Below are 24789 nucleotides of genomic sequence, written 5' to 3' on the forward strand. Positions count from 1 at the left end.
CATTCCTGAGCTGCTCGTTCAGTGTTGTTTGTTTGAATTCCTCTGCTGCTCCAGCACAGCCCACTGTACTGGCTCTTCTGGTGTTTGAAGTTGTAGATTCACTGTGGTGGCTTTGAATAGTGAATGTGCCCCCCATTCTTCTTCTAGAGTATGGGAATCTGGGGAGAATTGGCTGATAAAAAGTGTTCCCTGAAATTCCAATAACTAAAAGTCCCATGATAGGTGATCATGCTCTCTTACTATTCATGAAGCCAGGAGTAAAACTGAGACACCTGGCATTTGTATTTGTTCATATTTACAAGTGTCATGATTACCTTCACAGACTCTTGCAGAGTGCTCACCTGGCCTGAGGGATGGAATGACTCTGTGGGATATCTGCATTGCAATTGGAATATTGTTCCTGCTGGGAGAGGACCTGAGAGAATGTTGTTATTTTTCAACAGCTCCTGCTGTGCCTTGGCATTTACACTCCATCTGGACTAACACCTTCAGCAGTTTTTTCTCTGCCCAGCAGACTCTGGGCCAGAAATGACAAGAACATTAGTTCATCACTAAGCTGTGAGTAGCACAGCTGATTAATTCTCATCATTCACTGCTTTTAGTGTGTCACACAGAACTTTAGAACTTCCTTTACAGCTGGGGAAACTGAGTCATGGAGAGCAGAGATGGTGCCACTTAGTTCACCTGTTAAGGTGGGTGGAAGAGGCAGCACTGACATTCTGGCTGGGATGCCCATCCTCTGGATCCTACTCCTGAAATCCTGAGCCATGGAGGCATGACTGTCACACTTCACTCACCTCTTCCACCTGGCGTGCTGACACAGCCTCCTTGGAAGGTCTTTCTGAATCATTTGTTCCACCCAGAACCTCTTACCAAAACACACAGACCCATTTGGATCTAAAATTCAGACTCCCCAGGGAAGCCAGGACAGACAGACTTTCCCCAACTTGTCCAGCTGCCCAGACACAGCTGCATTGCTCACTGGTGTATTCCTTAAAGCAAACAGGGTCTCCTCTTGCTTCCAAAGATCTCCCTGGAATTTTTTACTGAGTTGTCTGTCTTGAATGACATTGACACTGGTCCTCCATTGTAATCAGTGAGGATGCAAAGGCAGGAAGAGTGGGAGAAGAAAGCTTATAGCCCTGACTTGCGGGGCTCCCGGGGACTTTTCGGAATAAAGCAGGGCTCCTTCCCTGGGTGCAGTCCAGCAGGAAAACCGGGCTGGCAGCCCCGGCCTGGCGCCGGTCCGGGAGCCGCTTCCAGCCGTGAGCTGCCATTGCCCTCTGCCGACAGCTCGGGGTGCGCTGCCCTCACTGCAAAGGGATGTTTTCTGATCCACGGCATGCAAGGGATATGCAGAACACGAAGGATCCTGCCTCAGACAGAGATTTTTGGGGCTTATGGCTTGATTTTTTAAAGTGCTTTCTCACTGCTGTAACTGTGATGCTACACATCAGTCAATCAATCAATCAATCAATCAATCAGATATCAATCATCCCCCATCAAAGCCAAGTCCGGGTGAGTGGTTGTGCAAGGCATGGAGTGTATGGGGAATGAGAGCTAAATTTCCCCTGTAGAGGTTGTGCTCTACAGGGACAACGCAAATAAAACATAGTGAAAAAACCCCAGTGATCAGCCCTATTTTACCTCAAGGTCCCTGAGATACTGAAAGGTCTATCTGAGCCCACAAAAAGGCAGCTCTGGTTCCCTGCTGGAAGTCAGCTTAATTCAAAGCAGAACTAAACCACAAGTCCTGACTGCAAGGAGAATGGATCACACTGTTGGCATCTCCATTTTTTTGCTTTTTAATTTTTTTTTTCATCATGAGGTAAGATAACTCCTAAGCTCACCCAAAGCTACAATTCAAATGTTCTTTGGGGGTAAAGCAGGCAGAAGCAATGACCTGTGATAAGCAGAAGGTTGGACTGGACAGTCACATTTCTTTTCTGTCTCTGTCAGTTTGCCCAAGGTCATAGTGGAGTTTTGTGAGAAAGCCAGGAAGTAAATCAATATTCTTTATTTCTTTTGGTTTTGTCTGTTGTTATTGTTGTTTGTTTTGTCCAGGGCTTTAATTTTTTCTTTTATTTATGTTTCAGAATTATCTAGTAAATTACATCCAGAAATATATATATATATATATAAAAATATATATTTATATATATTATAGTGAATGGGTCAGAAAGGTCTAGGACATTTAATTAGGTGGGTTTTTGGCCTATGAACTGTCACTGGGCTCTTTACTGACTTTTCCTGTGGTAAATTCAGTGTTTGTGTTTGTTAGGAGCACTGAATAAATTGGTGCTGCATTTCAACCATCCAGTACCTCATAAAGATTTCAGGCTGTCACTGGAAATATTCTTAGGCTGCTTGCTCTGAATAAATGCTCATGTGGAAAAAAAAGTAAAAGCTTACAGGAACATCCACAGACAGCAAAGAAAAAGGACTTCTATCTTTGACAACTTCCATTTTACTGTGATGAGTACATAGTAGGGACTAAGTGTTTTTTCATAGGCTCTATAAAAGGATGAAGTCTTCTCTTGCTGCTAGATAAATGTTATTCCCCATTTCAAGCAGCAAAGGCTTCTGATTTCAGTGATTCAGACCAGTTTCCAAGCCTATTAGTGGGGAGGAGTTATCAAAACCTAAATTCCTGAACTTTAGGGCTGTCATTTTATTAAATACATTATAGCATTAATTATAGCAACTGTAAAAATAAGTAGTAGTATTGCTAATTAATAATAGTCTCAAGCTAATGAATAAGGGGCTGGTCATCTTTGTATGGTCCCAATGAAAAAGGGGTAAATAATGTCAGTTTTTCACTCCTCTGTGTGGGTGCTCTGGAAACCTCAGTGTTTCTTTTGTTGAGCCTTCTTTCAGAGATCCAAATTCTCTCATTGCCCTGCTCTTCCACCTGTTATGTCTCAGATTTGTGGAGCCATGTAAGAATGAGTAGTTGAGTCATGTGAGAATCTTAGCATTCATTAAAACAAAATTAACCCTCAAGGAGGGAGAGAATAAAAGTTCTGACTTCACATTGAGGTCTCAGAACCAAACCAAAAGACAATAAAAGAAAAAGCACACTAGTGAGGTCCTGAAAGAGAAGAGAGAATAATTTAGAATTATTCACCATGTCTATATTTCTACAATATCCTAACCTTCAGAATGGGGATTTTTTAAAAATAGAATTAACTCCCTTAAACAGCTGATGATAAAAGTTTTATTGGCATGAAGGGTGTATTTCATTAAGCAGATACAAGAAACAAAATATTCCTATCTAGACTGAAGACCACATTAGAAGAATGACTTCATGTGTTCATTTCCTTTTTCCTTTCCCCTGTGTTCTATATATGATTTACTAATTCTTTATTGTTTCTTTCCAGAAGCATCACTCACTGTCTACACTGAGAATGGTTTTGGGCCAGGAAGTGGAGACGACCAAAGCAGGTACATATTTCACTTTATCCTTGATGCTGACAGGGCAGAGTGGACAGGGAAAACATCACTCATCTTTCCAAACATGATTTCATCCACTGTAATTGTTTATAGGAGGACAGGTCTGGAATAAAACCTGAGTGCCACTTTGGAAGAGCTCACGCCTTCTCTGTCATCAGCAGCTGAGGCAGCCTGAATGTCAACATTCCCTTAGTGCAGGGAATGTGTCCTTAAAAACTCCTTCAGAAGCAGAGCTGCTTCTGCTCCCTCAGACATGGCCCATTGCATCAGAGCTCCTGACAAGCGACAGCCTCAGACACTGCCCTCCATACCTGTGCTGCATTTCTGGGAGGGGATGTTCCCATTCCCTGGGATGATGGAGACCTAAATCTGTGTTAAATCCAACAGGTTCATCTGCACTGCCATCAAAGTGAGGCTAAAGAGTTGGTGGGAAAGTTTGCTTTTAGTTAGAGTCCACAGCATTACAAGTCTTGGTTTTGGCAGGCTGAAAACACCACCTTGCCTCTAGGAGGGAAAATTAAAGGATCTCATATTAAGTAGCTTATGAAAATTAATCATTAATCAAACACATTTTAGTAGTAGAAATTCCATTAATTATCATCTGGTTCTGTTTTAGTTTCTTTGTCTATAACAACCATAATCAATAAAAGGTACAATAGCCCTATGATGTTCCCACTATCATGACTCCAGGATACAAATATTTAAAAGAAATGTTAATGCTTTAAAACTCATAGCATGAAAATTAATACATTGGACACATCAAAGGTGAATGAACTTTTTTCCCCTTTCCAAATACACAATGGTATTAGGGGTATATTTCTACTATTTTATTTTTAGAAAATCTATAGTTTTGACAAAAATAATTCCTAATACTGACCATAAGCAGCCAGGAGGTGGTACATCACACTGTGGAGAGTGAGAAAGGTACAGCTCTGATGGTTTTTTCCTTCCTCTGCAAGTGTAAAGCAGGATGGGAATGCATTATTCAGCAGCGAAATTCAGAATTAGTATAATTGAGGTGCAGTGCCAGTGGAATCAAGACAAATGAATCCTACTCATTGCAGTATGAGATTTGTTCTATAGCTTTAGGTCTTCATGGAAATTTAACCATTTGTCTAGTCTCCTTATTGCTCAGATACAGCAGCCAGCATTTCCATGAGATTATTCAAATGTAGAATTATTAGAAAAGTTTGCAGCTACAGAGATAGATGGGTTTTACATAAAACCCCTGCTCTTTGTAGCAACACAGTGTGATATTGAGAGAGATAATGGTCAGAAAGTACTTTGCCAGGCTTCTAATGAGAAACTGTTGACAGTAGAATTACCCCAACATTCATCAAAAAGCCAATAAATGTCAAGCAAGAGGCCTTTGATGCAGTAGCTCATAATTCCTGTTCAGAAGCCTCTGCAGTCACTTCAGGGTACACAGTCATCCTGCATTTCTGCTGATTTCCCCAGAAAATTTGTTGCTGAAGAAATGCAAGGAGCAGGTGTCAGCATTCCCAGTGCCACTGCCACAGTGCCACGGGCTCACCAGGAGACCTCAGGCACAGCACACTTGGCCTCAATTTCCCCACCTGCAATACAGGAATGACAGCACAGGAATTACCCAGAGGCTGTTCTGTGAAGGACACACTGCTGCCTTCCAAATGCTCACAAATCATGAGCTAGGTGGTAAAAACTCTGCTGCTGGCTCCTGCCACTGAGGTAGCCATGTATTTTTAATGTGAACTACATCCAGCTTTTTGGACCTTTGTAGGACATATTTTCCAACTCTCTCCTCCATAGCTACAGGAGATTACTTCAAACCAACCCCAAACTAATTCTTACCCAGGCTGCTGAATTCTGGTTGGTGGCCTCAAGGAAACTCCATGAAGTTTATATAAAAGCTTATAAAAGCTGTCCTTGGGCTCTGTGGAGCACAGAGGGTATAAATACCTTGCCCATTACCCATGTCTTCTGTTTAACTCTACTTTCAGTGCATATTCCCCAGGTGATGTGGTGAGGCAGGTCATTGTCTGGTCCATGAATTAGGAATAATCTTGTGCCTTGTGTTGTCACTGCTCCCTGGATTTTCACTTGCCTTGTTCATGAGGGGAGCCTGAAGCTACTTCCCAAGTAAAACAATCATATCCTCTACATTTTGCCTTTGTATCTTTTCTCAAATTTCCAGGTAAGGGCTCAAAGCCATTCTAAGGCCTCCATGGACTCTGAGGCAGTTCATTCCATTCATGCTGGCAATTCCTTGCTTGTATATCATGACTGGTTTCCATTCCAGCTGTTCTTGTATACATGGATGGAAAATGTGTCCCTGTTGTCATTTCCAAGGATTAGCTGCATCCTAGAGGCTGTGTGCAGATGGACTTGCACTTAGTTTCCAGAGCCACATGCTGTTAGGGTGACTTGAAACTAGGCTAATTACCTGGCAGACTTCTCTGCAGAGAGATTCTTTAATAAAAATGGAGGGGGTGACAAGGGATAGCATCTCTGCTATTTTGGGACAAACTCTTCCCTCAGGCAGCAGATAAACACGGTGATAAGGCTCCCAATCTATCATTTGATTTGCTCTTTCTTGGCTGTAGTACTTAATTAACAATTCTGGAGCTGCTCTGTTTCCCAGGAATAGCCTGTAAATCCATTAAATTAAACAATAAGGGCAGATGTGGGCAAAAATAAAAAGCCCATGCAAGTCAGAAATGAAAAATTAAGTTGTTTTGTCAGTCTTCAGGGGCCAGTGTAGGGATGTTATAAAACCTTCTGAAGCTTTTCTGTCTAGTGTTCAAGCAAGAGGGAAATGTTCTGTGGAAACCAACATTTTTAGAACTGATGATTGCTAATTACAAAAGCACTACTGACAGGTCAAGGCAGAGTGGTTTGAAACTGAAAGAGGGTAGGTTTAGATTGGGTATTAGGAAGAAATTCTTTAATTTGAGGGTGGTGAGGCACTGGAACAGCTTTTCCAGAGAAGCTGTGGATGCCCCATCCCTGGAAGTGTTCAGGAGCAACCTGGTCTAGTGGAAGTTGTCTCTGCCATGGGGTTGCAATTAGAAGGTCTTTAAGGTCCCTTCCAACCCAAACCATTCAAGGGTGATCCTATAATTCTACTATTACATAATTACTTTACTACATGAAATAGTACAAATATTGTGAAAACTGAGTTAAAACAAAATATATTTTCTCTTCAAGGTCTGAATGGAGTTAATAATAATGCCAAACCCTGTAGATGGCAATCAATTGTAGAAGAATTTCTGAATTTCTGAAACAATATGCTCATCTAAACTGTCACTCATGCTTTAAGATGGCCAGTGAAACCATTTTATTACTGCAGTTAGCTGAAAGGGCACTGTTCTGCAAAAATCAGATAATGTACTTATTTCTAAAAGCCTGGAACAAAAGACCCAGTTGAGATTTGCTGAGTAGTTGCAAGATAGCCATTAAATATAAATATTTTTAAAAACAATTTACTCTTTCCTAATGCTTTTAGAGCAGTGTGTGGGAACAGAGGCTAAGTGCAGCACCTTACTGCATTGGAAAGGACATGATGAAGGTTACTGGACTCCAGATTTAACTCTTCCATCTCACAATTGCTCATAACAGTTTCTAACCTATATAAACTGGGTGAGTTTGTAAAAAACTTACCCATCTTTCCTGGTGGTAACAATAAAAATTTTTATTTTTAAAACAGCTAGTGCCAATGATGCACATTTTTCACATTCAATGTGAAACAGTGTAATGGTCAATTAAAGTTCAAGTTTCCCTTCTTAAAATTAAAACTTGTAGCAGATATGAAAATTTTGTTCTTTTGAACCTGTAGATGGAAAAGGGACTTTGTGGAACTGTATAATTGATATTTCCACATCTGGACTTTCAGTAGTCATAGGTAGGATTCATTTGATCTAACTTATGACATCCAGGTCTGCACCAAGCCCTTTAGGCTGCTTCTACTGTCAACAAAGAAAAAAGGCTTATCTATACTGTGATTCACATGGTCTTGCTTAGAGGTCTATTTAAAGATGAGATGGATGAGCCCTCATGATTTGGCTGTGTGAAACTTCAGAAAAAATGTGTTTGCTGGGAGATCATCCCATGCTGATCACCATGGATTGATACCAAGGCTCCTTTCATCCAGTACTGCCATCAATAGCACATCCTCAGCAAATCTGCAATTTTTGCAAAATTGGGGCATTGGCTGACACCCCAAAAGGCCTGGCTTCAATCCAAACCACAACCCAAGGAGAAATGCAAGTTTCTTCACCTGGGAAAAATAACCAGTGCAGGACACCAGCACAGGTGAGGAGTGGAGTGGCAGAGCACAGTCCTGCTGGAAATGGGCTCCCAGGGGATGCCTGGCTGAATCCAAGGCAGCAGTGCACTCTCCTCACAGAGCAGACAAAGCACACCCTGAGCACTGCTCACAGGCCAGCACAAGGGGGGCTTATTCTGCTCTCCTCTGCCCAAATCTGGTGAGGCCATATTTAGGATACAGCCCACTTGTGGCACAACCAGTACAAAAGGGATCTGGAGAAACTGGAACAGGTCTGCTGGAGGGTTGCCAAACTGGTTACCCAGAGAACATCACCTACAGGGAGGGTGGAGGAAGCAGGGCTTGTCAGCCTAGCACAGAGGAATGAATCTAAGTGTGGTCTACATACAGCCTGTGACTGCTTAAGAGAGTTACACAGATAATGGAGCTAAACTTTCTCAATCATGCCAAGTAATGGGCCAGAAAATGCTGCTTCAAGGCTCAGACGGGACATTGATAAAAAATTCACCTGGAGAGTTGCAACTGATTACCCAGTGGAGCAGCTGAACCCCTTCTTTTGGAAGTTGTCAAGTCTTTAAATCCATGGCTGAACTGCTCCAGTGCTGTAAAAGCCCAGCTTTGAGCACAAGGATGGACCTGCCAACAAACAGCAGCCTGAAAGTACAGCTGGGGCAAGACACTGCCTTTCACCCAACCCATGCTCATCCTCCCTGCAGTCAACAAAACCCTGGAGCTGGGAGCTGAACTGATGGTGGGAAATCAGGATTTGTGGGGGACAAACTGCTGACACACACAGCTCACAGGAAGATATGAGGAGCAATGCACAACTGTGTTACAGGCTTCTGTCTGCAACACTCTAACAGTCCTGGAATCCATTGTCATACCTACTACCATCATCTCTGGAATGTGTCCAAGCCCTTCAATTCTCTATTAATAACAAGAAATAACAATTCTCATCCAGAACTATGGAGGGCAGGTTCTGAACAAGGTGATCTGAGCTCTCCCTCATCCCCTGTGACTCCATATGTAACCAGAGACACATTAAACTGTTTTTTGCAGCACAGAGTTACTTTTAAAACCACAGATTAAATTTACTGCTATCAAGGAAAACCCATTTTCTTTGATTTTTCTTAACATTTATTACATACTTAGAGTAAATTTATTGTGTCTGGCATTTGTAAGAAGAGAAATTTAACTTTCAGTAAGAATAAAAATATAATTCCCAAAGGCAACTGTGTGAAGAATCATAAAGCAGAGTTAAGGTTTGTTTAGAGACAGGACTCATTTCTTCTCCTCCTGAGAGTGTGACCAGACAGGCTTTCTCTTCTGAACAAAGGCTTCAATGCCTTCCTGCCCATCTCTCAAAGTCAAATTATCTACCATGACCTTAGTAGTTATTTTGTAAGCAGTGTCAAGGTCCTGGGTTATCTGTCTGTAAAAGGTGGCCTTCCCCAAGGCCAGGACAGATTTGCTGCTTTCACAGATCTTCTGAGAGATTTTCATGGTCTCTTCTTCCAGCTTGTCTTCTGGTACCACCTTGCTGACCAGCCCGTGCATTAACGCTTCGTGGGCAGAGAGGGGTTCACCCGTGAAAAGCATCTCCAGAGCCACCTGAAAAGGACAAATACTGTAGTAAGTCAACCCAACTCAGTGCTTTGCTTTGTCTGGGGAATTTCAGCCTCCTCCTTTAAGTACAAGTTATTCTTTTCACAAATGATTTAAGTCTTTTGGGCTTTTAAACAGCCAAGGACCTGTTAAGAGGTCTCAGCAAAGAGAAGGGTCTAAAGCTGGTCTCTTCAAACCTGCCCACTGCTTCTAGCTGTCCTAGGCTGACACCCCTGGGTTTCTCCTCAAAAGCCCACAATCTCTAGTGATTGTTGTAGGAATTAAAAGAGAAGTGGGTCATCTACAAAGTCAAATGACTAAACTTGGTATTTTAAGCTGGGCATATGTGCAGTTTTTGAAAACACCTGTCCTAGTTTTAAGTTTAGTATGAGTGGTTTTAAATATGGACTTTTTATAGCCACATTATTTCAGTCGCTTGCTGCTTCCAGCATCTGGTGCTTGAGGTTTGAGACTAAAAATTCCCCCAAATACTCAGTGACTATTCAATGGTATGTATCAATAAAGTTCTCCAAGACTCCTGGAGCAATTGACCAATGCCCAAATCATAAGAGCTGATTATCCTCATTAGCATCTTTGTTCTGGTAGCTACAAACAATAGCAACTTCTTTTGTTAAAAAGTAAAAATTACCAATTCTGGGAACTGTAGGGAATATTCTTACCGCTTCGAAAAGTGGCACAGAGAAAAGTATTTCCCACACATTTTGAAAAGGTAATCCTACAGCCCAGAAATACTAACTCAGAAACAGCTGCAAATGCACACGAGAGCAGCCTTGGAAAAATCCCCCATGGACTCTGTTTGAACAGGATGTCCCTGCAGATGGGAAATTTCAAGCTGAAGCTTTTATCCAGCAATGGGATGTGTGCAGTTCAGTCACTGCATCCCAGCAGAGCCCTGCTGGGCTTGGACCATCTGCCTGCATGAATCCAATTGGCTTTACAGGTTGTACAGTTTTTTATGCAGTGAGAGATGTGCAGCCACAATCCGTAGGACATAAAACAGGAAGACACTACAGGAGGGTTTTAGATGCTATTTAAAGCATCTTGATCTACAGCCAGGCAGATCCTGCTGGCAGTGAAATGTCATTGCCTGGCAAGAATTGATGCCTCAGTGGGATTGTTATCCTGAACTTGCAGGGGTTTCCTCCTCAGGGGAGAACATCATTGGCTGATGTCTGAGCTGTCTGTTGGAAAGGAAAGGGATTGCTGAGCTGGGGGGCTGCTGGGACGAGCTCGTGCTGGGGTTGGAGTCACATCAGTAGAAAGCTGCCTTTCCTAAACAAGAGTTCACCCTTTATTATTTTTCCCACTCCAAAGAGTTATGGAGATGCCTTTTGAAATAAAATATTTTGAATGTTGCACTGCAGGAAAATAAAGTTCAGGCAATGGAACTAAAACTCCTAACACAGGAACCAACTTTCTACAAAATTACGAAGAATTTCTGGAAAGGAAGCTTACCTTTTTTGGAAGAGATCTGCCCAAGGCCACAGCTGGTGTGGAGCAGAAGAGCCCAATGTTCACTCCAGGAGTAGCAAACTGAGATTTCTCACTGGCCACTGCGATGTCACAGCTTGCCACCAGCTGGCAGCCAGCTGCTGTAGCCAGGCCGTTCACTTTGGCAATCACTGGCACTGGAAGTTTCTGGATTAAAGTCATAACCTGCACGCACAAAAGAAGGGTCAGTATGGAAATTAGGGTGACACAATCCTGTTTTGGAAGCCATCAAAAGTCCCTTCCTCTCTATTTACCAAGAAAGCCCAAACTGTTGGACCTTGCTTCCTTTCTGATGAAAGGATGATGAAGGGCCTGTGGATTTCACACATGGCTTTTACAGCTTTCCTTAAATATGGACTCAGCAATGTCTTAGAGATCACTACTTCTGGAGCAACTAGAACAAAAGGCTTCCAAATACTCACTGTTGTCACACTGAGGAGATTAGGGGTCAAATTCTAGCTCCACCACTATCAAAGGGGATTTTGCCATTCTCTCCAAAGGCTCTAGAATTCACTTTAACTTTCCCACCTCCCTGACCTGTGTCTCTAACAAGAACTTGGGCAACCAGTGAGTCACATCTTACCTTCAGATTGTGTACTAGTTGTTTAAGCTGATCCTGAACTTTTAACTAAATAAATGCTGGGAAAGAACATTTGATCACAAGTGATGTGGAAGTGTTTATCCCTAGACTTCTAGAAAAGACATTGCCCAAATACTCAGCTGCAAGGAACACTGGCTAAACTCAGGAACACACCCTGACTGTGCCCATTGTTGGAGACATGCACATTGCCATTCTAGTCCTTCTATGTACATGTAGAGAAATCCAGAACAACATCATTTCACCAGGATCAGGCATTAAAACAGCAGAGCAACAAAAATCAAGGAATCTGAAGGAATAATCTGTACTTCAGCAAGCAGATGACCAATGCTGTCCCTCCTTAAACCAATGCTTGCTCTTAACAGCAGGCAATGGCAGAGACACTCAAGAAGAACTGCTTACCTCTGCACATAGTTCAAATACTTGGGAATGATGCTTCACATCATCTTCACTTGACAGTTCCTTTAAATCATGGCCAGAACAAAATACAGGTCCTTTAGCTGCAAAGAATTTCAGGAAAAGTCAGTCTGAAGCAATAAAGAAATCAGGGGTTGAGCATATCAATGTCCCAGCTAAAGGGATGTCAACGACATGTCAATGTTCAAAAAGGAGTTTGGGGAGGGAGTTTGAAACAGAATTCCAAAATATTTCCTTCTGGGTTTTATGGTAACTTTAAATTGCTGCAGTGCAACATTTGAGCACAGTAACACCCATTACCACTTTTCAAGGTCTCATTTTACTTCCATTACACTTAACTCAGTTAGAAAGAATGCACTTCACCTCTGAGCCCAGTTTTGTGTAAGGATGTTCAAAACAGCTCCTCAGTACAACACAAGCTTATCAGCTGGAGCAAGGCTGGAATGCTCTGCTCTCAGACTGATAAATATACTTAGTCTCCATTTATTGTACCCAGAATTAATTATTAACTTTTGCTAAGTAAGCATCGGTATTTTTTCTGTCACGGTGCTGAAGGTCACAATGGAAAAATAAAGAAAAAAGGTTATTCTGCTACAGGAGAACCAGAAGGGTTGTTGGAGTGTTTTCTCCGCTACTAAACTGTCACCTAGAGAACCCCCAAAAGCATATTTAGGGTTTGGGCAGCAAAAGAGGAGACTTCTGTGGAACTAAACTTTGGATTTGCTAAGATCAGAACACTCGATACAGGTCCACAATCTTCACAACAGTTTTCCTTTGCCATGTCACTACCTGCCATAGAATGAACCAATGTGATGCTTTCCAATCCTTCAGAACTTCTCAGGTTTTTGTATGGCTGTGACATTTCCAGCTACACCTGTGCAGATCAAACCTTACCTACGGATTTGTTTCTTATGAACCAGATTATTGGGACACAATCTATCCCGAATTAACCAGACAATTGTCAGTCAGCTCAGGGGATTGGTAATATATATCTGGAGATGAATAACATTAATTTGAACCTCATTGAAGAATCCACTGCAAAGTCTGTGTTAAAAGCCCAAAGCACTCTCTGAGGAATCTTTTATTTTCTTGCAATTTCTTCTTTTGTGTTTTATTCAGCAGGGGAATTAGAAATAAACAGGAACATGCAATTTCTAAAAAACCAAAAGCAATTGTGCTTACAAACTCCCAGAGCACTGTACTCCCAAAGAAGAGCTTTCAGTGTTTCACAAAATTTCTAACTCCTGTTTGAAATGAGGAATATGTATATTTTAACTCACCCCTGTGAAATCAGCTCTCTTCTACTCTTGTGTGTGTGCCCTAATACCCAGAGTTTTCCTCTACGTATAGGAAACAGCATGATCCTAAATTAATAAACCAATTTATCTGAGATGTTTGGAAGGGGGAAAAGGAAGCTTATCTTAAAATAGCAAGAAGAAAAAAAGGTGGCTTAAGTATGTCTCAAGTTTCACTATCTTTAAGAACTCTACAGCTTAATACGTAAATGGAAGGAAACTGTAACAGGCTCTGGGAGAGGCTGTTTTACATCTGTGGGTCACAGGTGTCCGTGGTATTGATATTGCAGTCTCTCTTTCACTGCAGTGTTTTTAAAAATAGTTCTGACAAACCAAATGATGGGGCTGATCCTGGCTCAGAGCAGGGAAGCAGACACTTGATTTGCAGAAACCTTGTTTTTCACCACAGTCTGTACCTGTCAACAGGGCAACAAGCACCATCCTACCTTTGCCTGTTCCTGCACAAAACCCCTGTGTGGGGATGTTAATGCTTTACTTTGCTAACTCTTAGAACTTTTTGGTTTGGCTTTTGTTCTGTTTAAAGTATTCCTTCCATACAATCTTAAAACAAATTAACCCTGACCCTAGGATGCCATACCCCGACTGAATTCACTGCTAACATTTTGAAACGTGTTAATGCTTAGACATGTTGGCTAAAACCAAAAGCGTAACAAAACCCCATTCGGTCGTTAGTGCTGAGTTAGGAACGAGGAATTAAGTACAGGAAAGGGGAAGCTGGGGTGAGTATAGAGGAAGAACGTGACAGGGAGGCCTGCCGGGCACTGACAGCCGCGGGAGCCTTAGGGAAGCACACAGGTCCCTTCCCGCCCCGTTTCCCGTTATTCCCAGCGAGGTCTGGGTTTGTTCTCCGCTGTGTCCCTGCCCGGCCGGTGTCGCGGTACCCGCGATGACGATGACGCGCAGCTCCCGGCTCTTGACGTCGTGCAGGAGGTCCCGCCGCAGGCTCTGCAGCATGGGCAGCGACAGCGCGTTCCGCCGCCGCGGGTTGTTCAGGACGATGGTGCTGCAAAAGCCGTGAAACACGGCGGGGTTACGCTCACCGAGCTCCGAACGCGGCCGCGTCCCGGAGCCCCCGGAGGCCCCGCTCACCGGACGCCCCCCGCCTGCCGCAGCTCCGTCAGCGGCTCCGCCGGCGGGGCCTGCCCGGCCCCCGCGGCCGCGGCGCTGCTGAAGGCGGCCGTGAGGGGCCTCTGCAGCCTGCACAGCCGGGCCGCCATCGCTGCGGGGTCGGAACGGCCGGGCCGGGCGGGGGCGGAGCGGGCCGGGCGGGCGGAGCTCCGCGGCACCGGGGTTGGCAGCGCGGCCCCGGCCCGAGCCTGGCCCGGTGCTGCTGCCGGGGCACCGGGTCACAGAATCTGCTGGGTTGGAAAAGACCGCTGATGCCATCGAGTCCGACCTATGACCAAACAGACATTGTCAACCAGACCATGGCACTGAGTGCCACGGCCAGGTTTCCTTATACAGCCCCAGGGACAGTGACTCCACCACCTCCACGGGCAGCCCCAATGTCCAGTCACTCTTTCTATGAAGAAATTCTTCCCAGTGTGCAACCCAAGCCTCTCCTGTCACAGTTAAGATCCTATCCCTTCGTCCTGTCGCTGGTTGCCTGGAAGATGAGCCTGACCCCCACCTGGCTGCACCCTCCTGTCAGGGAGGTGCAGAGAGTGAAAAGGTCCCCCTGAACCTCCTTTTCCCCAGGCTGAGCCCCCTCAGCTGCTCCTCCTCAGCCTTGTGCTCCAGCCCCTTCCCCAGCCCCATTGCCCTTCTCTGGGCACTCTCCAGCCCCTCAATGCCCTTCCTGAGCTGAGGGGCCACAACTGGGCACAGCACTCGAGGTGTGGCTCACCAGTGTCCCTGTGCTGCTGGACACATCATTCCTGGAACAGACCATCCACACAGAGCCTCCCTCCGTCCTTCCTGCACTGGAAGGCAGGGGTGGGCAGTGGTGTCATTAATGAGTAGCTGGGGTGTTGGAGAGCACTCAGAAATGGGATAATTTCTTCAGATTCCACTGAGCACCTGCATTTGTGACTGTGGGATGGAGATTAGGACTGTGCTGAGCGAACTTGTCAGTGGCACTGGGGTGGATCTGTCATGACAGAGAGAACAGTGGTGTCATGCAGAGAAAATGACATTGCTTTGAGGCCCAGAGTAACTGGCATGACATGACATTCAGTTCTGCAGGGCTATGTGGGAGCTAAGAAGGTCATCATTTATTCACTGGGAACTCATAATTTAGAAATTGTAATGGGAAATGCCTTGTGTATTCTAATTGATTCTACAGAGTCAGCCTGTAGACCATATGATGCATTCAAGAAGAAAAAAAGAGGCAAATTTTATTTTAAGAAGTGGTGTGGTGATTTTAAACTTCAAATGTAATTTTAAAATTCAGAGTATTTTAGAGACTTACAGGTATATTCACAAGCTCTTCTTCAATATTGCTTATGCTTCTGGTCACCTGTGTTCCAGAAGTCAAGCTAAAAGAGAGGCAGCCATGTGGCTGAGGCAGCTGGGGAACAAATTCATCTACCAGGAGATGCTGACAGACCAAAAGACCAAGCAGCCTTTTTCCACTGATACAGGTACCCTAAAATGGAATAGATTTATGTGCATCATGTCCTCCTTGTAAATGTAAATCTGTGCTCCTGCTTCCTGGTCTCCCTGTTTTTGTGAGTTGTTGCAAAGTACTTGTGAGTTCCCAGATGTGTCTCCAGTTTTTGTCAGTGTCTGTTGAACCCCTGCAGCTTTTTGGACTGTAGTCCAATTGAGGCTTCTCAGTTGTGAGCATCAGCCTCATAAAAGAGCCATTTGAATTTTGTGTTTAGCAATATATTTACTTACACAGATATTAACAGCTTAGTGTGGAGATGCACTTTCTGCTTACTGATTTTATGTTCCCTAAAATAATGACCCCTCAGATTCCTGGGCTTTGTGGCTCTACAGTAAGAGGCACAGTAGGTTTATGTATATTTATTTACATTTTTCAGTATATTTATTTACATTTTACATTTTGAAGGTCACTGTCAGACCTGAGAGCTAATTCTGCTCTGGGCTTTCCCCATATGACCATTTTCTTTTTCTCAAGGTTGTTTGTACCTCATGGTTATTCACTGAAAAGTTCTTCCAAAATTTACTTTTAATATGCAGTAGGAATTTGCAGGAAAAAAATAATTATAATTCCCATTTGGAAGCAAATAAGATCATCTTATATAGATCTCAGCAGTTTCAAAGTCCCTGCTTGGTTTGGCAAAGGCCAGCACACTGAGAACACAACATGTGTGCTGCTGTGGGAGGAGTTCCCAATCCCCTGAAACTCTGACCACTGACCTCTTTCAAATTTGTGAATACCACCTGATTTTTTTTCCTCCAGTTCCTTCTCTTTTTCCATCTGCTTTTCCCTTTTCTGTCCATTTCCAAGGAAAGAGTATTTTTGTGGTCTTCTCCAAAAAGCTTATTTTTTATATAGTGTTTCCAGCTCTCTGGAAATTCAGTTCTTTTTAACTTTGATTGACAAGCTCATGTTTCCTTTCACACCCACCCCCATTACAGATTGTTTTTTGGCTGCAGTTTCCCCAGTGCATTTAGGGGAGAAAGTACTTTCTCTGAGAAAGTACTGAAAAAACTTTCTGATTTCAGGCAGATTTCCTTTTCACAGCATTTGCCAGCAGCATTGTGGTTATGGCTGAGCTCACAGTTTCAACTGGAGACAGACAGAAGCCAGGACTGAAAGTACCAGACAGGGCTTTTCTAACCTTTAGCTGTATAGATCCTCATAAAAAATAAAGAGGGAGATTACAAAGGACATGACATGACTTCATCCTTAGATCATTCCAGAAACTATCAGGGTATCACACCGGGAAGGAAAAGATGTTTTGAGATTCAAGTGTGCTTAGCTGCTGTAAAGCCCTCTGTGCTCTCCATTGTGATGTTTCTAGAGAGCTTGCATGGACAATAAAGACACAGGATCCCTTCCTTCATGAAGCTCAGGTATTTATTTGGCTCTTGATTTCCTTGGCTTTCAGCAAGCCCAGATGGGATGTGAATCTTGCAGGAGCACCTGCTGCTATAAACAGCAGGCCCATCCAGGGCAAAGGCAGACCTTGTTGGGATGCAGCTGAAATGTAAAATACATCCACATATGTAAATTAGTACATTTATCCAAAAAGACATTTCTATTAATTGGAATGCTATGGTGAAAACTTGGGACTATTTTATGGAACATGAGGCAGACATATCCTTAGCAGATTTTCATGCAAATTATTTCTTGTCAAATGTTGGCATTCCCAGAGGATCTTGTGACCTGATTTTAAACACTGCTGAAGGCATTCAAATCCCACTGGGATCCAGAGGGGTTTGGCACCTTAAGAACTCAAAGACTGCTTAATTCTGCTCAGGTGTGTAGTAGTTCCAGGATAACAGGGAGAGCAGGGTCCTGTTCTTGCACCCAGGCCAAGGAAAATCATTTATTTCCCTGCTTTGTAAATCCTGCTAGCAAAGAGACAGACTAGTGCATCATGGTTTCTCTGATGTGGAACCCTCCAGGACTGACTAAAGAAAAGATGAAAAAAGATTTTGCATTTTTGTTTCCATTTAGCAAGGACTCTGAGCTGAGTCCCAGCACCACAGGATGGGTGCTGTCTCTGTAACATTTTTTGGTGTCCTTAGACAATTTATGTTTTCTGTATTGCTGTTAGGATAGAAATATCACAGAAACTTCAGGAAAATACTTACTTGTGCTGGGATTTTCTAAGGGCATGAAATCCTTTTATTCTGTCCACACCTCATATTCCCATGATCCTGCTACCAAACCTCCTTTGAGTCCTAGCCCTGAGTTTTTTTCTTTGAAAAGTCTGGGAAAGGTGATTTGTATATCAGCCTTCTCTTTATAGAGGCTCTAATTACTAATTATGAAGTAATAATTAAAAATTAGTTACAGGATTAATGTATAGGAGACTATCAGAAATTTTAGCATGTACTTTAAGAGAAAGTTGTATTTAAAAAAATTATTATTCTGCTAAAAGAAAGGATTTAAATCCAGTGTTAAATTCATGGCTGCCATTGAGAATTTGCAGCAGCCTGTGAACCAGGCTGCCAGTCAGGCTCAGATCAGGTCCTTCCCTGGCACTACTGCTGCCTCCTGCCTTTACACTTTGCATTCCTTCAGTAAACAATCCAGTGTCCTGTTTGCTCTTGGCATGAAACCTAAAGCTCCCAGAGTCACTTCTGCTGCAATGCTTGCAGTTACTGCTCACAGCTGCTTCCCAGACACTGTGTGGCAGCACTGCTCCGTGTCATGGCTGCTTCTTATTTTCCCTTCTGCTTGTGAACCAGGTGATCCACCAAAGCCCTTTTGTCACTACACCCATTCCTGTTCCTCTTCATTTGCTCTCTTTCTCTTATCCTCCCCACACTCATCTTTTATCCTATATTGTCCTCACTGTTATAGTGATTTATATTTCCCTGGCGTTAACATTAGATTACTTTTTTTTTGTATGTGAGATTGTTAAGATGTGAACAATGACCAGAATTATAAAATATGTGAGGCCAAAACAGGCTTGGAAAAAAGGTGATATTCATTCCTTCCCTCAGAGGATCTAACCTTAGATTCCCAATTTAGATACTTACACCTGCAAGGCTCCCTACACAGCCAGTAGAGACGTTCTCTCCCTGCAGGGCTGAGCAGTGTCTAAAGGAGCTGCTCCCTGCTCCCAGAGCCTCTCCAGGCTCCTCCTGCTCTCCATTCATTGCCCCAGTGTCGGGGTTTAACCTCAGCTGAGGACTCAGCCCTGGGCAGCCATGCCCTCACCTCCCCTGACAGGATCAGGGAGAGTCACAAGAGTAAAACTGAGGAAAGTCATGGGTTGGCATAAAGACAGTTCACTTGTAAAGCAAAAATGGTGCATGAAACCCAAGGAATTCATTCCCCACTTCCCATGGGCAGTCAGGTGTTCAGCCATGCCCAGGACAGCAGGGCTCTGCCAAATGTAACACTGACTTGGGAAGGCAAACACCATCACTCAAAACATCCCCCCCTTCCTCCTCCCAGTTTTACGTGCCAGTCATGACCCCATATGGTCTGGGACATCCCTTGGGTCAGTTGGGGTCGGCTGTCCTGGCTGTGTCCCCTTGCACCCCTGGCCTCCTCGCTGGTGTGGTGGCACAGGGAGCACAGGAGGCCTTGACCTTGCGTAAGCCTTGCCCAACAACACCAAAACCACCATGATCTTTATCAACTGATTCCTACACAAATCCAAACCAGCCCCATACAGGGTACTGTGAACAAAACCAGCTCTGTCCCAGCCCAAATCATCAGCAGGGAACCGAGGCAGACTGGTCTGATGCCTCTTGCAGGGCATGTGACTTTCTGTCACCCACATGAAGGTACAAATACTGACCTAAGCCCAGGGACCTCCATGGAAGAAGGGAGTACCAGAATCCTCTCAGCCTGATGATTCTCTGTATCTCAGGATTCACTTCCAGATGTCAGTGCCTCTTTGCTGTGGTTACAGACAGAAACATTGCTGTGAATGAAGAGATAAATTGTAGCTACTGTACTGGGCCAAGAACAAAAGTTTGCCCAAAGTTGTTCATACTTAGGAACATCCTCTATTGTGGCCTGTTTTTTCTTTAAGCCCCTTCTGCAAATGACAGTTCTCACCACAAAATTGCACTCTCTACCGAGCCTGTCCCTGCCCCTGCCAGTAACTACTTTACTGTAGCAAAATACATTGAATTTTCTGCTCTCTTCTGGTTCACCTGTTTCCTGCTCCTTGGCCAACTTTCAGCTAGTTTCATTTTCTTTCAATCCTTTTCATCTATATATACATCATATAAGAACCAGATAAAATATTATTTTTTCAATTAAATTGGATTTTTGTCCAATAAGAATACCAGACTCTTACAAATGAGCAGCACAAGAATGACAGAATCCAAATAATTAATGATTCCTTGGCACCACCACCATCAGAAGCTTCACAGGGATAACACAGACAGCATCCACCTTGGGTAGAAAAGTTTATGAAGTCACAGAAAAAGTTCAGTCAGGAGATGAAGCCAGTCATGGCCACACCACACTGGGGAGGGAGGAGAAGGGGGAGGTTTTTATGCGTCCTTGCAACATTTCTTGCAAGGGGTTTGACACAGAACGCTGCTCATTACTGGGTGGGTGGTGACTTACATATCCCAATGGTGTGAATTCTACCTTATCTTACATCCCCTGGTGCTGTGTCAGAGCTGGCAGGACAAGGAGCCACCAGGGAAGCTGCCAACTGCTCGTGTGCATTTTCCTCATGGAAGGAAATGCTTGCTGCAGGTTGGGCTCAGACCATCCAGCTGGCCCTGACACTCTCACCACACACTTCCATCTTATCAGGGCCACACATGGTAAATTCACAGTGTGTTGGCACAAAGCAAGGGGCGATGGCCTGATCCAACACAGCTGTCTGATATTGTGGAGAAACATCCTGTAACTCTCTGTGTCAAAGTGCTCGTGGTTCCTGTTTCCAAGCAGAGGAAGCAGTAATACATAATGAGCAAAGAAAATTATTCTGTGTTTAGGAAATACTGACCCACAAAATAAAAGGGGCATTTTTATAATCAAGAATTATTTTAGTTTTGAAGGAAAAAGAAAAAGCTTCAGGAAATTATGTCTGCCAGTCCCCTGGATCTGTCAAGGAGACTGGAAGAGATGCTAAAATTTGTTGGAAAATTATTGCTGAACAGACAGAAATGAATGCTTGCCCTGAGGGAAAGGCTGCAGCCCAGGGTCAGTGATGCTCTCTCTGGTGTGACCTCCTGACCAGTCCATGGGAGTGCCAGGTGATACACAGCTCTCAGAGCCAGCCCTGCTCTCACCCAGCCAGAGGTGAGAGGAGACAAATGGAGCTGTGTATGGGCCATGGCAGGGAGCTGGGACATGGGGTGTTTGTGTTTGTGCCACACAGACACACTGGAGAGAGGATTTACATACGCAGGAAAATTCAGGTTATTGTAACAGTGGAGTTGAAGAAGGAACCTGAGTTGAGTGGATAAAAATCCCTGACATTCGTGTTGCTTGCCCTCCTGCTTCCCCCCTATTCCTTCAATCCTCCTGACCATTCCCTGAGCAAATGTGCTGTGGTGGGAAGAGTGAAGGCTTTTGGCAGGTCAAACACAGCAGTGAAGCCAATGAAGCCTGTGGCTCTTCTCTAATCTGAGGTGGTAAGTGGGGTCTCCAGTCTCTGTCTGGCCTTTGGTGTTCTTAGGAGAGGTGGATTCCTAAGATCACTGAGAAGCCCAGCCTGCAGTTAAATGTAGCAGCAGACAGACAGTCTGATCCTATTTCCACAGGGAAACCAGGCTAAAATAACCTTCACAATCTTGTTCAACTTCTGCATTTAAAATGACGCTGTTGTTTTCATGAACAGCCTCCTGTACAACAGCAACACTTCAGTGAACCAGAGACTTTCATCATTATCCATCTGTTTTATTGAGAGCTGAAGCAATTAGTCCTGGAAAGATTCTTAATATGGCAATGGATTTATCAATTATCAATGAACATTTTAATGAACTAATCCCATTAGTGATTTTTTAGAGTTTCATTTATTTTTAACAGCTGACTGACTAGTTTATCTTTGTTTTTGTTTTTACTTTTTTATTCCACTTGTATGAGAAATTTGGGCTTGGGCTTCACAAGACAGCAGGAGAGACATACATGCTGATTTCTCCCTCTCTTCTCATCAGAGGCAAGGAAATCAAATGCTTCCTTGATTTACATCCTGCTTAATCCCACTGACATTAATTTACCTAAATCTGGGTACATGATTTGTTAAATTAGACCTGTACAATATGCAAAATATGAGGGTTTGGCTAGATCTCTTTGAAATAATGTAGCTTAATTTATCACATACTTTGAAACATGGCCACCTGCTTTTCTCCTTCATCAGTCTTTATATGCATAGTTCTGGAGGAGGCAAAAGAAGACCATTCCTAAGTAGTAAATTTATTTAAATTTGGACTTCAGTGGTCCTTGTGGGTCCCTTTGAACTCAAGATATTCTATGTTTTTTTTTTTTAATTTCTTCTTGTTTCAGGAGTACCTTTTGTGCTTGGCATGTTCAGCTCTGGCAACTTGGGTTCCTTAGCTAACACTACTATTCCTAGCAGGAAACCTTCAGGGAGATGAATAGTACATATTTAGACATCTGAGACAAATAGGATTATATGAATTAATTGCAGCTGCAAAGCTTTTCAAGTTCTTCACGTTTTCCATGAACATAGAGATTTGGCTGTTGACAGTGGCACAAGGTTTCATCTGAATTGCTGAGGATGGAAGAGTTTCTGACTTTGCAAGGCAGCTGAATCCCAGTTCAGTTTGAAGCTGGTGGCTGGATTCTTACAGATTTCACTGTCATCAGGTTTGCTGGACCTGGCACAGCAATTTTCAAGCAGTGATGCTCGCGACAACTCATGACAGTTCATGTAAGACCTACTTTGAGCTTTGGGATGTGCAGTGCCATCAAACTGGACTGGATCTAGATGATTTTTAAGGTCCTTTCAACCAACACATTCTATGATTCTATGATAATATCATCAGTGCAGTCTCAGAGCCACAACAGTACAAAAAGGAATTTAGACAGCACCTTGAATCCCCAGTGCTCCCAAAATTACAGACGTACCTAATTGCACAGCTTTTTGATACTGAAAGACCAACTACTTTCTTCAGTTCACATTAGCACTAATCAGCTGTCTAGATCTGGACTAATCCATAAAGTGAAATTACAGGGACATTAGGGAGGTAGTAAATCATGCTTATTACACCAGTGCCTAAGGCTGAGAAAGTACAAAGCTCTCCCCAGAAGAGAGATTACTGTACTCTCTGCTCCAAAAAAGCTCAGAGCTGGGGAAAAGCAGCTGAATATGTTTATAAAGTGAAGGTTGTAATTTGAGAGCAAGCACGTAGTACCTTGGTGATGTTAGAGTTGGTTTGAGAATACAAACAGAAAGAGGAGAGAAAGGAGAGGAGACACTGAAGAGAGGATTGTTGGAGTAACAGTCCCAGGAGTGGAATGCAGCTGATGTAGGAGATTTTGAGCACAGGGGCTGGAACAAACAAGCAGTGAACGTGGGTGAATGTTGAGCCAGCACTGCAGAGTGGCTCTGGGGGTGGCTGTCACTCCTGCCTTGACAGCTGCTCTCAGGGCTTGCTTCTCCCCAATCTGAGAGCTGGTTCCCCCAGAAATGGGGATTGTTCTCAGTATAGGTGTGTGCCAGAGCATCTATATTTAATTTCTTTTCTCTTTTTTTTTCCTGAACTTCCTTTTAAAGCAGATTTATGGAATGAAACACAGAGTACACAGAGGGATACTTGCAATATTATGTTGAAAATACTGCTCCAGATCTCAAGTCTATGAACCAAAGGTGGGGATCCACATGCTAAACTGGAGAAACTCTAGTGCTGGTTTGAAATGAGATCTGCTCACAGCTTCATTGATGAGATGTTTTGATACCCCCTTGTTTCTTCACTATATCAGCTCTAGGCCTCCTCAGGATGTGACCTGTGCTGAGGGAGTTCTGTAACACACTGAGCTCTCTGTCAGTTCTTCCATCTGCTCAAGCAGGGATTAGAATTCGTCTTGAGGAATCCCCATTTTCTTTTTATAGCTTCACACTGATTCACCATGGGAAGGGGTTCAGTTATGAGGAATGTTGCAGGCTCTGAACTACATCCTGCTCAGCTGCACACCTACAGCTTCCACTCATTTGTAAAAAAAGACTAACAGGCATGCAAGAGGGTAATTTGGTTCTGTTCCTGTTATTAGACCTGCATGACTTGATATTACTCAGAAATAGTTTCTGGCTTTTGGATGCCTGTTATTATCATTAGAAGTCTTTACTACTCTTTGTAGGAAGAGGTGGGCTTTGGATGGATGAAGAATAATTCTCTATGTCCTCAGGTTTTACTGTTCCCTTTCCAATTATGCCCAAACATGACAGCTGGAACAAAAAAGCAATCTCCTTTCTTTGTATGTGCAGGTAATTTGTAGCTGCATTCTGTCCAAGATTACAAATATGCCAAAAAATGTGGAGTTTTTGTGACCTATTTCTTTGATCCAATTCCCATCCCCCAAAAGGAAATCATGCAATGTCCAATCCTGCAATAAAACCCATAAGGAACAAAGGATTATTTTAATGCATTTTAAAAAAATGTACTTACTTAAAAACTTTAGTTGTAGTTGATGCAGCTGGGGGCAAGAGAATGCAGTGGATGAGCCCATCTCAGTGGCTCTTCCAGCTCAGTTTTCTATGATAATATGATTGGGAAGAGGATAATTATCAGCAGTATCCAATGTGAACACAGGAGCAGATTTGGAGTGCTGCCTGATTGCAAGGTATTTGTGTGACACTCATTGTCATTGCATGAGAATGCTTTAATAAGCATTGAAAATATTCTATTACATGGACCATCTCTGGCAAAAATACACTGTCTGGTGTTTGTGCTCTGTATAAATGCCAAGTGTTTAACACATGGACATGCAATGCTATCAGCTGAAAACACTAAAACCTGTAAACCCTTAATTCTTATTTGCAACAGAAATACCAAGAATCTTTCAGTTTTAAGATTCTTTAAGAATCTTTAATGTAAAC

General features: G+C 43.3%; 1 protein-coding gene across 1 annotated transcript; it reads right to left on the reverse strand.

The window, feature by feature from the left end:
- Positions 1-8870: 8870 nt before the first annotated feature.
- ECHDC3 (enoyl-CoA hydratase domain containing 3) lies at positions 8871-14484 on the reverse strand. Its single transcript, XM_058805677.1, has 5 exons — positions 14255-14484; positions 14047-14168; positions 11835-11932; positions 10799-10999; positions 8871-9328 (listed from the first exon to the last, which is right to left on the reverse strand). Exons 1-5 carry the CDS (start codon positions 14380-14382, stop codon positions 8999-9001), a joined length of 879 nt encoding a protein of 292 aa, XP_058661660.1. The 5' UTR covers positions 14383-14484; the 3' UTR covers positions 8871-8998.
- Positions 14485-24789: the final 10305 nt, after the last annotated feature.

This window comes from Ammospiza caudacuta, chromosome 5 (assembly GCF_027887145.1).
Source record: "Ammospiza caudacuta isolate bAmmCau1 chromosome 5, bAmmCau1.pri, whole genome shotgun sequence".
Lineage (NCBI taxonomy): Eukaryota > Metazoa > Chordata > Aves > Passeriformes > Passerellidae > Ammospiza > Ammospiza caudacuta.

Bases quoted from the DNA above. Each gene is read 5' to 3' on its own strand.
- ECHDC3 (XM_058805677.1), bottom strand. From the start codon at position 14,382: ATGGCGGCCCGGCTGTGCAGGCTGCAGAGGCCCCTCACGGCCGCCTTC. The intron at 14,169-14,254 runs GTGAGCGGGGCC...CGGCTTTTGCAG, and splicing joins CGGCAGGCGGGGGGCGTCCG to CACCATCGTCCTGAACAACC. The intron at 11,000-11,834 runs GTAAGCAGTTCT...TTGTGCGTGCAG, and splicing joins TATTTGAACTATGTGCAGAG to GTTATGACTTTAATCCAGAA.